Source organism: Telopea speciosissima, chromosome 3, assembly GCF_018873765.1.
Source record: "Telopea speciosissima isolate NSW1024214 ecotype Mountain lineage chromosome 3, Tspe_v1, whole genome shotgun sequence".
NCBI lineage: Eukaryota > Viridiplantae > Streptophyta > Magnoliopsida > Proteales > Proteaceae > Telopea > Telopea speciosissima.
The window spans coordinates 23,906,157-23,919,844 of record NC_057918.1 but is presented as its reverse complement, the minus strand read 5'-3'; the positions used below and the strand labels follow the sequence as shown (position 1 = coordinate 23,919,844).

At 39.0% G+C, this 13,688-nt stretch overlaps 1 protein-coding gene across 1 annotated transcript; it reads left to right on the top strand.

Annotated features, from left to right (window-relative positions):
* The first annotated feature begins 2,496 nt into the window (after positions 1-2,496).
* LOC122655759 (autophagy-related protein 11-like) lies at positions 2,497-12,171 on the top strand. The gene is made up of 5 exons (XM_043850077.1): positions 2,497-3,573; positions 5,088-6,777; positions 7,844-8,064; positions 8,443-8,656; positions 11,518-12,171. Exons 1-5 carry the CDS (start codon positions 2,630-2,632, stop codon positions 11,926-11,928), a joined length of 3,480 nt encoding a protein of 1,159 aa, XP_043706012.1. The 5' UTR covers positions 2,497-2,629; the 3' UTR covers positions 11,929-12,171.
* Positions 12,172-13,688: the final 1,517 nt, after the last annotated feature.

Below are 13,688 nucleotides of genomic sequence, written 5' to 3'. Positions count from 1 at the left end.
CCATAACAAGTGGTATCAAAGCCAATGTTGCTGCAGAGCTAGAGCGTGGGAACCCAGAATGCCTTCGAGGATGAAGTTGGAGAAGATCTTAATAATTCCCAGGTGCAAGGGGAGACTGTTGAAGTTCCACGTGAAAGGCGGAAGTATTAATCTCACATCAAATATGAGTAGCCCAATGTAGAGACTTATAGGTACTTGGACACCCTCTCCTTAACGGCTAGCTTTGGAGGATGAGTTCTACTCGAATTCCCTACAGGGTGCAAGTCTGGTATATGACACCTCAAAGTGTTGGGGTTGCATTGCACATGTTTAAAAGCAATTGGTAACAAAACATATAGAGGGGAGGGGTCAATCCTTGAACACGGGGCAGGGCAGGGCAGGGCTGTGATCATGAGATTGTCAGGGGGGGGCTTAGCTAGCAATGGAAGGGTTGTGTAAATTTTATGAAAGCTGAAGTTAAACTAGTAGATCAAAAGAAAAATTTAAGGCATTTATGCTTATGAAATACCAAACAGATCCAGAGGTGAATAATGTAACTTTTCCACCATTTTTATCATCAATATTTCACTCCACCTCCTCCAATACGTGAGATCTAATCCCCCAATTTTCTCATCCCATACTCCCCCGATAAACAAAAGGGGCTTTTAGTTACATTCTTTTCTCTTTTGTTTTTATCATTGATCTGTCACTTTAGGCGCACGGGATTGGATTTGAACCAATTAGTACTCAAGAACCTTAGAATCGGTCCACATATTTAAAAACATGAAATTTCCAAAGTTTTTAAGTGTGAATCGATGAAAATTGAGATCGATCACAGTTGAATCGCAACTGATTCACCAATCCGATTCTCGATACTTGAATCCCTGGGCTGTAGGCTAACAAGTCCGGTTCAACTTGACTTTATATCCAAACTGATCCGTGTTTTACTTGTTGGTCGCAGTACCAACTTGACCAGTAATGAGTACAGTACCAACTCGTAACAACAACAACTACTACAACTACAACTTGCAGTGATGGTGTAGGGACCTTGCTTTGAGAATTATTTTGGGGGATCTTCAGATATTTTCTTGATGGTGAAATCATTGTCTTTTTTGGCCCCATGTAAAGCATGGACTAACTGGAGACAGCGTCTTCGCGAAACGGGGTAAGGCTGTTTACATCATGGTTCTAAGTATCTGTATCGGATTGCTCATATATTGATTGGAAACAACGTCTCTGCGAAACGGGGGGGTTAAGACTGCGTACTTCATGATTCTAAGTATATGTATCGGATCAGCCATATACTGACTAGAAACAACATCTCTGTGAAAGGGGGGGGGGGGGGAAGGCTATGTACATCATGGTTCTAAGTATCGGTATGTACCGGTTTTGCATCTTATTGATCTTGATACCATGTCAGTATCGATCAGATATTGCATCGATTTTCGAGTTATATATTATGATCATTTTCAGACCCTGTAGTGGTGGGAACCTCGTACATTGGGTACGTTTTTTCTATAAAATGTGGACTGTCTTGGGTTCATATGCACAACACGTGTCATATAATCTTTATTGCTTCCATGATCAAAGTTATCAGAACATTTCAACCATTTGATCAATGGAGTACAGATGATCGTTAATATACTTCCATACTCTATACACTTCTCCAACTTGTTACCCAAGCAACCACTTAAGTGGCCCCCCCACAATTTAATTAATATCCTCGATATTCTTCTATACGTAACACGTGTCCTATTCTAAATGGTTATTTCCCCTTATTAAATAAGGATAATAAATAGAGAGATAATATAATGGATAAATGAAGCGAAGTTGCAAAGCTGTTCCTCCGGTGTTTCCTTCTTTCCTGACTTCCTGTGAAGGAGGGAAAGCTCTCTCTCTTCTGCTACGGGTTGGTTACTTGCCATAAAAGGTTCTCTTGTGATTAATTATAAAAAATAAAAAAAATTCACTTAAAACTAGGGTTTTTGATGTTGGTTTCTGAGTATTTTCGTTGATCTAACTTCATACGTAATTGATTCAAGTAATTCAACTGTCGTAGACTTCGTTGATTATCTTCGCCGGCCGTTAAAGTTTTGGTTATTTGGATTTTTTTTAAAAAAAATTGAATTTTTGGTTTACAGATCGGTTGGAGTGACCGTTCGAAGAGATATCTTCGCTGTGTTCGCCTTTGTTTACGTGATTCTGTTTCTAGGTTTTACAACCCCAAAAAAGATTCTGATTATATCTTTCTCTTGTGGGTTTGGGAAAAGGAACTGGTCTATATGCGGTGCAAGTAAGGGAAAGACAAAAAGGTTGGGAAAGGAAAAGACGGAAAGTAGAATTAGGGTTTTGTTGATTATATGTTTGGTGGGTTTTGATGAAATTAGGTTTTAATGAACTCTGTTGTCATAGGTTTGTGATAATTACGGTATTATTCTCTCGTTTTGGTGGAACTTCAGGATTTTGGTCTCTTGTTGGAGTTGGGACTAAGCCGAATTACCTTGATTTCGATTTTTAGAGAATTTGGTGGGGGGATTCGTTTTGGGTGCAGAGATAAAAGAGCAAGTTTGTAAATTTTTTGAATTTCGGTTGTTTTTGTGAATTGGGTCTTTCCGCTTTTGTGGTGGAGATTTCCCAATTTGGGGTTAGAATGAGTTCTACCTTAACGGAGGAATTTGTACCTGGAAGGAAGCTACTTATTCGAATAGTCGAGAACGGCCGCAATTTCGATCTTCAATGCGATGAATCCACGCCTGTTGAAGCAGTTCAACGATACTTAGAGCCAGTATCTGGAATTCAATTGGGTGATCAAGTTCTCTTCTGCCAGGAGACGAAGCTTGAAGCTCAAAGGCCCTTGTCGGCGTACAAGCTCCCTAGCGATGGCCGCGAAGTTTTCGTCTACAACAGAGCTCGAATGCTTAGCGATTCGCCTCCACCTCCACAAGAGCGAATCGATATCCCTGAAATCAGTGAACCTCCAATGCCTTCCTCAAATCAAGACCCCCACCCTCTGGATGATGCTACTGACCCTGCTCTCAAGGCATTGCCTTCATATGATAGGCAGTTTAGATATCATTATCAACGTGGGAATGCTATATTCACCTGCACCCTATCGAAGTTTAAGGATTGCGAGAGGCTTCTTGGAGAGCAGAAGGTGCAAGAGAGGGCTGTAGAGACTGCTAAGGCTAGCATGGATCATTACTATCGGATGATTTACCAAATGTACATGGACTTCATGAAGTGTTACTCACAGCAGCATCGCTACCATTCGGACCTCTTGGCGAATGTCGGCAGAGATATAGAGAGACTGAGATCTTGCAAAGTCCATCCAGCCTTGCAGACACAAACTAGGAAGTGCTTGCTTGATTTTGTGAAGGAAGAAAATTTACGGAAGTGGGCTGATAATTGTAGCAGTTCACACAGGCAATTTGAGGCCAAGGTTATGCAATTAAAGCAGATGTTCAATGAACTGAAGCGTCGGGTTGAAGAACTTTATGCTAGTAAGGCTTCAGTTGCTATAAGGGATTTGGAGTTGATGATAAAAGACCATCAGCGGTATCTCAAGGAGCAAGAGAGTATAAAGCAGTCTTTGAGGTTGGTGTTTCATGTTCAATTAATTAATTCTACTAATAGTTCGTTGCATTAGAACTTGTTTTTGCCCATTCTGATTCTAAATTGATGCCTTCTTTAGAGATAGGTTTTGTTTTGTTCTTTAACCCTGAAACTGCAAACTTTCCTTATGTTGGTGGAACCTTTTATGCAACTAACTCTGTTCCACTCATCGTTAGTCTTCTTGTAATATTCTGACAAACATTTTTGATTACAGAGCATCTGCTGCCATATTATTTTCCTTGATAGCAAAACTTGATTCCATGAGAACCTTCTATCTGCTGTATAGTTTTAACAAACCTATAGTTTTTCTTCGTTTTTCTGTTCCTTCACATTTGCATAAAAGGTTCCCACCAACATAAGGAAAGTGTGCAGTTTCTTTTGACCCCTGAGGAAATTACAGTCCGATCAATCAGCCAGCAGCCCCACCATTTGGTTTGTAAAAGCCCTGTTTATTTAAAAAATGTACAAATAAGTTCATATATTGTGATCGTGGAGGTTCCCTTCCCATCTTCAATGCCACATGTCAATTATTTTTTTTCCTCTATGAAGCTCTAATATGAAGGATATATGTTGATATGAGGAATAAGATGGGTTTGTCTAAAGTTGGATGTGTGAATCTAGCACTAAGGGGGTTGGAGGTATGAAAGTTTTAATGGGTTTAGAGATTGCGCAAATCACTATTGAATTGCTTTTTTACATCAACAACAATCTCATTACCTCGAAAATTAAAATTGAAAATTCTTCCGAGGGAAACCCCTAGTTGCATATTTCCAGTACATGAACATTTCCTTGCTCCTATTCTGTTTCTTGCTATTCACCTCTTAAGCAACTTCCTGTGTACTAGAGTAGAAACTATAAAAAATAATGAGAGCAGAACTTTTTGTAGCTACTGTGATACTTATTGTGAATATGAACCAAGAAAAGTTCCTTAACTAAAAGGTTCAAACATTCTTGGCACAATCTATATTCCATTGAGAATCTCTTTCGTGCACCTGTGGCTTGTTAGTACTTTGCCCTTAAATTTTTTAAGTGGTACATATTATTTTCAGGCCACATTCAACTTTTTAACCACATTTCCCCAGAATTGGTGTTGGTCTTCCTGCTTCTTTGTGCATTCTGCTTTGTAAGCATGTGATTGCTGTTGTCTCATGCTTTCATCAGAAGTTGGGTTGTCACAATTAGCATTGGACTTCCACTGTACTTTTTTGCTTTTTATTAATATTCATTCTTATCAAGTGATATTAAACTCTTCTTTTGGAAAGTAATACTATGTATTTTCCCTTTACTCTCATTCTTCTTAACATAATAAAGTCCTCTTTCTTTCTAATTAAAGTTTTGGGGGGGGGGGGGGGAAGCTGCTAGATGTGATTAAGTACTTGGATTGTAATTCTTTCTGTAGTCCATATTAGATACTGGTGCCCCAACATGCAGTAGCAGTTTTCATCATGGAATTGCAATTTTTCCTACACCAAATTTATTCATCTGCTTCTATGCAGTAAGGATGTCAACACTGTGAAGAAACTAGTCGATGATTGTCTGAGCTCCCAACTATCTGCTTCTCTCCGTCCTCATGATGCAGTTTCCGCTCTGGGTCCAATGTATGATGTCCATGACAAGCATCACTTACCAAAAATGCAGGCTTGTGATCATTCAATTTCGAAGCTGCTCGATCTCTGCATGGATAAAAAGAATGGCATGAACCTCTTTGTGCATAATTGCATGCAAAAGATAGCTTATGTTCAATTTTTGATCAGAGATGTCCGTCTACAATTTCCTGCTTTCAAGGAGGCAATGGCACGACAAGATGATCATTTTGAAGATCTAAAATTGCTACGTGGAATTGGACCTGCATACAGGGCATGCCTTGCAGAAGTGGTGAGGAGGAAAGCTTCAATGAAGCTTTACATGGGCATGGCTGGACAATTGGCAGAAAGGCTTGCAACAAAGAGGGAGGTTGAGGTCAGAAGACGAGAGGAGTTTTTAAAAGCGCAGAATGCCTTCATTCCTCGGGATATATTAGCATCCATGGGATTGTTTGATACTCCAAATCAGTGTGATGTCAATATTGCTCCTTTTGACACTAATTTGCTTGATATTGATATTGCTGATGTTGACCGTTATGCTCCTGAATATTTGGTTGGAATTCCTTATAAAGGCGAGAAGCATAAAACACAAAAAGGGTCCATGTCAACGTCAAATGATAGTTCCAACTTGGCTGAAGGTGAAGGAAATACTGTAGAATCATCTGAGAAAGGTGACTCTGATGACCTCCTCGAGGGCTATGAGTCGGTAGAAATTGCTGGAACGAGCAAAATTGAAGTTGAAAATGCGAGACTGAAAGCTGAACTTGCTTCTGCGATAGCCCTGATTTGCTCTTTTAGTCCTGATATGGAATACCAATCACTAGATGACAGTAAGTTGGACAGTGTACTGAAGAATGCGGCTGAGAAGACAGCAGAAGCCTTACAGCTGAAAGATGAGTATGGCAAACATCTTCAGTCAATGCTAAGGATGAAGCAGATGCAATGCCTGTCTTATGAGAAACGCATTCAAGAGCTGGAGCAGAGATTATCTGATCAATATGTGCAAGGGCAGAAACTTCCAGGTGGTAAGGATGCCTCTGAGTTTAGCCACTCATCTTTGAAGGCTGATGACTGCAAATCAGAAATATCAGGTGATGGAGAAGCTCAGATGCCTTACATCTCTAGTGAACCCATGGATGAGCTTTCATGCACGTCAGCTTTATTGGAATCCAAACCAGAGCAGTTTCAACGGCAATCGAGCAAAGCACGAGAAGGTGTGGATGAAAATATGGCTGATTCTTCGGGTATGCTAAATCCTCTGTTGGATTCTTCCATGTTGGAGCCACATCGAGATGAACTGGAAGCAGGTAATAAAGCAGGACAAGAGAAGATGGTGGGGCAGTTGGCTTTGCCACTATCAACCAGCTCGACTGCTGAGACCACATTGGAGCCTCTGAACACGTTGCCTTGTCAAACTGCAGTTGAGCAAGATTCAGCATCTAATAATGTAGGGGGTTATCTTTTATTGGAACTGCAGAAGGCACTAGCAGACAAGTCTAATGAGTGCAGTGAGACTGAAACCAAGATCGAAGCTGCTTTAGAGGAGGTAGACAATTTGAAGAGAGAACTGGAAATCAGCCGTAAACTGCTAGATGAATCTCAGGTACTTTTTGATGAAGTAATGGCTTCCTTTTTCTTGTTGATTTTGTATTAAAAATTGGACCAGTATGAATCATTGTTTGTAGGTGGAGATTGTTTCTCCAAAAACTAAACTTTGACAAGTTTAAAGGATTATGGATCTTAGATTTTTTTTCCCGAACAGAATAATATATTATTTGATATTTATTTCTGTTCATTATTTAAGCATTGATTAGCTTATCTCAATTTCAGTTTTCTATTACTGAACAATTTCTATTTTTGTATATATTGCGTATAGTTCTTGATATTTGATATAAACCTAGAAAAAAAATTTCTTATATAATGTATATTTGCATGCCACTGCCATATTGTCACCCCTGATTCTTTTTTTATCTTGAAATTCTATTGATTTTTTTAACTTGGACCAAGAAATATTTCAATTGATTTTTCCTGTTATATAGTTTATTCCGACAGATTTTGGCCCTCCTATACTGTTCCTCCCTTATGACTTCGGAGACAATGATTTCCGTGCCAGTAGATTCCAGGGATGATCTCTATGTTAATAACCTAATATAGAAAAATTATGCCCACCTTCCCTTTTAGCTTCTTTGGGTACGAAGTGATTCTCAATGGCAAAACTTGCAATTTTTTCTGCCTTCTTTTCATGCTACTTGCTGCAGGTGCACTTCCTTTGACAGGCCCAAACCTTTTGGCGAATCCAGATGGAGATGTCCAATTTGGGTCTTTTGGTTCAGTAGGATATTTAGGGTATTTTATCTTTATGGTTTTCTTTTAACTAGAAAATTATTTTATTAGACTAGTTGGTGTCGATTAGGAGATTGAGTTACTTTCCCTTTTTTAGTCTATCTTAGGTTTCCTTGTTGGAATCGATTTCGATTCTTATGGTCTAGTTAGGAGTCCTTATTTTCCTTTTGCTGATTATCTGTTGAATTTTGGGTTTTCATGGGTAAGAGTTTGAAGAACTATGAGTAGTGTTAGTATTACTACAAGGCCACTTCGCCGAAAGTCGTTGTTTAAGGTATTACATTTATTGATACTTAAAATTTCTGATGTATTTGTTCTGTAAACAGATGAATTGTGCTCACTTGGAGAATTGTCTGCATGAAGCGAGAGAGGAAGCCCATACTCATCTTTGTGCTGCTGATAGAAGGGCCTCAGAGTATAGTGCACTGCGGGCGTCTGCTGTGAAAATGCGAAGCCTTTTCGAAAGACTACGGAGCTGCATTACTGCAACAGGTGGAGTGGCTAATTTTGCTGATTCCTTACGTTCTCTGGCTCTATCATTGGCCAAGTAAGTAATTTACTCAAAAACTTCCCAGAGTTTGACCCTCAAGTGTAGGAGGCTTTAGATTTTCTCAGCTTTAAGTTTGTGTGCTTTTGAAATTCTTATTTGGATTGGTTTGGTGTATTCTATGCTGCATTTCTTTCCATGGTGGATATGGCCCAAGCACATCAATAAGGATAACTAAAATATAGTTTTTCCCTAGTTGTGATCCATCATATAAACTTGCAGAAATGTGATTTTTGTCGACTTTCTTCCACTTTCTTTTAACTTATATTTGGGAAAGAGTTATATTGTATTTTGTTTATCTTTTGACTTATTTTTTATATTTTGGCTTGAGATGGATTTACTCAAATTGTGAATGTTTTGGCTTGTTTCTATCTTCAGTTCTGTCACTGACAATGAAGATGATTTTACTGCGGAGTTCCGAACGTGCATCCGGGTCCTTGCAGACAAAGTGGGTTTTCTGTCTCGACACCGTGCAGAGCTGTTGGACAGTTGCTCAAGGGCTGAAGTTGCACATGGGCACCTTACGAAGGAGCTAGAAGAGAAGAAAGAATTGGTTAAAAGTTTATACGCAAAACATCAACTTGAGAAGCAGGTCAGTAATTTAACCTTATTGAAAGTAATTTCTCCTTTAGTGTAGCAATAAATAAATGAAATGTATGATGGACCTGAATTCAAGTCCCAGGAACTCTACCCTATTTATCTTGTTGCCTATCATCTCATTGATCTGAACGAGTCTATCAGTGACCTCCCAGAGGTGGGTCACAGTTTTGACTGGATGTTTCTAAATGGCCCTACGTAAAGATTTTACTCCTCAATCTTGTCTTCGTTGCATTTGGCTCTTTTTTGTTGCTATACTTGGACCGAATAATGTTTGATTTTCCTTTTTATTGACTGCAAATTTGGTTTTCATGCTTGAATTGGAATTTTTTTTAGTAAATAACCATACATACAGTTGAAAATCAATGTGATTAAGATGAAGATGTGGAGATCACTGTTCTAAGTATTGGTATCGTATCAGCTGATATGTAATGGTATTGGTGGCGCCTGATATACAACCCCGATACGATACTACCAAAAAGGGGATTTTTAATTTAAAAGTGACTTTTGATCTTAAATCGAACAGATACAGATCAAATCAACCAAATATGTATTGGTATCGGCATTGGCTGATACGAATACGGATACCGATTGCTAAAACCTTTGTGGAGATGGATGAGTAGTGGAGGACAGAAGCAAAACGAATGCAGAAACCTAGGATTAGTAACATGGATTAGTAACATTATGTGACAATAAAGGGAAGTCTGTAGAGAAGGTTCAGCCATGTGCAATGAAAGACCAAGGAATCTGTTAGTGATAAATATTGTGTTGGAAGCGGTAGGCATTGGAGTACCTAGAGAAGTTAGAAAATGATATGGATTTGCGCCCCTTAATATTTGACTGATGGAAGAGGAACTTTTGCGGCAAGCTCTACGTAGTTTGGATTGATCCTAGTTGATATAGGAAAAGGTTTTTCTGGGTAGGTGACTAGTTGACCTGTATGATATGAGCCATGTGGAGGGATGAGGGGGCTTTCTAATTAGATAGAGTGATATTCGGGATCTCCATGTGTTGCACTCTTCCATTGTAACTTCTAGCTGTTAAAAGTTTTAAATTTTCTAATTTAAAATGACCTAAAAGGGCTTCTATCAAGTTGTACCTCCAGTGATCATTTTTTCGTAGAGAATTGAAGTATGCCATCATCTCTCTTAGTTTTTTTAATTAATTAATCTGAAGGCCAAATGTCCTTAGGGGGTCTTCTCGGTGCAGGGACCTTTGTTGAATCATGCCCAGATTAGTCAATAGGAGAGAAGAGGACTACCTCTTTTGGCAGTCATACTCTTTTGCTGGAAGCATCTTTATTTTTCTTGGCTTGCATAGGGCACCAAAAATTTAAAAATTTAGTTATGACATCCAATTTTATAGTGTCGAATGTTCTAATTGACATGGAAAATATTTATTCTGCCATTTGAATTTCTGGACTTGGTGTCAATGAAAAGGATCATTATCGGATCTTGCTGTAAATAAATCGCATGAGGAGGACTTTAAATTTTGCTAATCGTAAGTCATTGCTTTGGTCAGTCTGCATTGTGGAGGTTGCTCAGGGGATGCAAGCTTTAAATTTTGATTAAATTGGATTATTAACTACCTGACTTTTAAGATAAATATTTAAATTGATTTAGAAAGTGTCGTATTCGTCACATCAATTTCCTACCATCCATTGGTAGGGTGTTGAGTTGGTAGGTTAATGTAGTTCCAGATTGGTAGGAGACCAACTAGAAGCCAATAACCAGGATCTGCCATGAACAGGGTAGTTCGGCGAGGTCAAAAATAGGTAAAAGTGTGAAATTAGGTTTAGGGTTTGATGGTAGGATTAGGGCAAGTTGATGTAGGGGAGATTAGGGCAAGTTGATGTAGGGGAGTCTATCAGTGAAGGTTACGTTAAGTTTTAATGGTGGGAAGTGTTATGGAATGAATCGGCAGCAAGGTGCATGTTAGGGTTTCGGGTTTTTGAAAAAGAGGAAAAGATGGATTTTTTAGGGTTTATGATGGTCAGATGAGGAAACCACTTGGATCGAGTTTTCCTTAGTATTGAAGGACAATTCAATCAAAGTTTGGTGTGATTTGGCTGGCTGGTTTGGTCTGGGCAGAATTTAGGTATTGGGAAAATTGAAAACAAAAAGGGGGAAACTTAGGGTTGGGCTGTGAGACGATTAGAAGAAGAATGGTAGGGGTTGGGGATGAAGATTCAAACTTACTGCTGTTGCAGAATGTCCTTTGCAGCAGCTTGTTTGATTGTAGATCTTGAATAAAAATCAAAAGTTGAATTGAAAAATTAGGGCTTCAAAAGAACAAAGAGAGCTTGAACAAACCACCCGGGCTTCACATTGCAAGGTGTCGATTGGATCAAACACCAATCCCACCAACCTTGATCACACACAAGAAATCTTCAATGGAGAAGAAGAGTGGCAAAAAGCTTTTCATTAATATAAAAAATCGTGTTCAATATTTGCCCCCCCTACAACCTTATATAAAAGACTAAAAAATAGACTCCTATACTATAAAGGAAAGGCTTAACTCAATCCCTTCACCTATTAGGTAACTTAAACTGACTAGGAAATTGAAATAAACTCAAAACAGAGTCCTAATCTAGCCCCACTAAACACTTAAAAGTATAGAACTAAAATAACTAATCCCGTATGCAACCTAATTATCCATATTTTAGGCCCATAAAAGTAGCCTTTTGCCCAACATGTATATAACCCAACCCTAGATTTATTCTTAAGCAAAGAAGCCCAGTTTGGTGATACATCTGCAACATAGGTCCTGCCCACCTTCCATGTTCTGTCTTCCACTCTTTCCTCATTTCTAAGCCTTTGACTTGTAATTTTCTGATGATTTGATTTTCCTCCACAGGCAAACAAGGAGAAGATATCATTTGGTCGTTTTGAACTCCATGAGATTGCTGCCTTTGTCGTCAATTCTACTGGGAGCTATGAGGCAATCAACAAGAACTGCTCTAACTACTATCTGTCTGCGGAATCGGTTGCCTTGTTTACAGAACACCTCCCAAACAAACCAAGTTACATAATTGGTCAGATAGTCCACATCGAACGGAAAACTGTGAGGACACCACCTGTTCGGACTGAGCATGGGATAGATCAAGTTGATCACCTCAGCTCTGATACGGGTACCCACCACCGTTTAGCTCTGGGATCGGCATCCTCATCTAACCCATATGGCCTCTCTATTGGTTGTGAGTATTTCATAGTTACAGTAGCAATGCTACCTGACACCAAACTTCATTCGTCATCTCCTCCTTCCTGATCCTGCTACAGGCAGACAGATATGATGGAAAGAAACCAAGTGTACATATTTTATAAATATGGGGGAAAATTGAACCTTGCTAGGGATGGGTTGAATTCCTTCCTCTTTGTACAGCTGATACCAATCTCTGATAAATTTCCCACTTTTTTGTGTATATGCTCTGCCCCTCTGTAATTTGAAACTGTGAATAATTCCTCGGCCCTTAATCACTAATTGTTCTCAATTCGTTCATCTTTCCTGCTACCCACGAATTCTAATCCGATCACCTGTCATGTTTGCTAAGAACTATCCTATATTACAATGTCATTTTTATTTATTTGATAAAATGTGATAACTGCTTATGATATTTGTACGGTTTGAACTGAACCCATTATACATACTGTGATGCCATGAAATTTTTCCAAATAATGTTTTGCCATAGCCTGTGCTAACTAGGGTGGATCCTGGTTGGATGTAGTGGATCTGGATCTGAAACTGAATCTGAATGATGAGATCGATCAGGATAAAGTTTTATATTATATTGCAGGGTTCTGCCTAGAGTTAAACCCTTGGATGTTCAAAATTTGAATAATTGGTACCAAGTGCTAACCATACATCGCCACTGAGAAGTCACTCTGTGTGTGTGTGTGTGTGTGTGGCCATGAAATAGAGGAAGGAATGTAATTACTAGTGAGGGTTTTTTCTTGTTAGCAACTAGGTTGAATGTAGACGTGATTGCCTAATATTGGCTCTATTGGTGCTTTATTAAGTAGAGGGTGTTCAAGTCCATACATAAGTCTTCACAATTTTTTATTTACATTCAATGTGGGATCGGTTTCTTTAGTGTGGAACCTTAACAATCTCCCCCTCCACGAGGGAGCACACATGGAAACTCAATTTTCTCAATCCTAAAGAGACATACAAGAGTGTTCATAGGCACAATGAGTTGCACACCTTGGCTTTGATATTACATTATTACTTGTTGGAACGTGGATATAACTTATCCTTAAACATTAGCCATTAAAGAAAAGGGTGTTGAAGTCCTTATAAGCCTTCACATTGGATTATTCACAACAATTACTTTCGTGAAACCCAATAGGCCAATAGGCTATTACTCTATACACTGTTTCTGGTAACAGATGGAAGCTGAAGCCTCGAGAGAGAGAGCCCAAGAACCCTGAAAATGTGAGTGAAGGAAACAAATGGGTTTCTTGAGTTCGATATGAGGAGTGTTCATCGCTCTTCTCTATTGGTGTTCCTGTTCATGGTTTAAGAGAGGCCCCTTGGGGTTTGCATAAGGGTGTCGTTCAAGATCCGACAATGGAAGCCAAATTGAAACCGAATAAAATCATGTGTTTCCAAACTAGAACCGAACCAACACGATTTGGTTTCGTTTTTATTTGATTTTATATTCGATTTTGACTCCGGTTTGTATTTGGTTTAAGACTTGTGTTTGGGCAAACTTTTTTACATCTATACAACCCTAAAAAAAAAAAAATTTGTTTTGTTTTTTTATTTTTTTTGTAAGAAAACCTTTGTTTATTTGAGCCATAGTCCCACTAAACTTTTTCCATACATTAAATAGAGGGAGAAAGAATGCCACCCGTTCATGTGTTGTGGGGTGCACCTAAGTCGAGACACAGCCGGATGCAAAATGACCAGAACACCCTTGCCTTTCCATAGGGGCAGGGCAGTCATTTTGTGTCCGACTGTGTCTGGGCACAGGTACATGCCACAACACACGACCGGGTGGCGTTATTTCTCCCTTAAATAAAATTTAG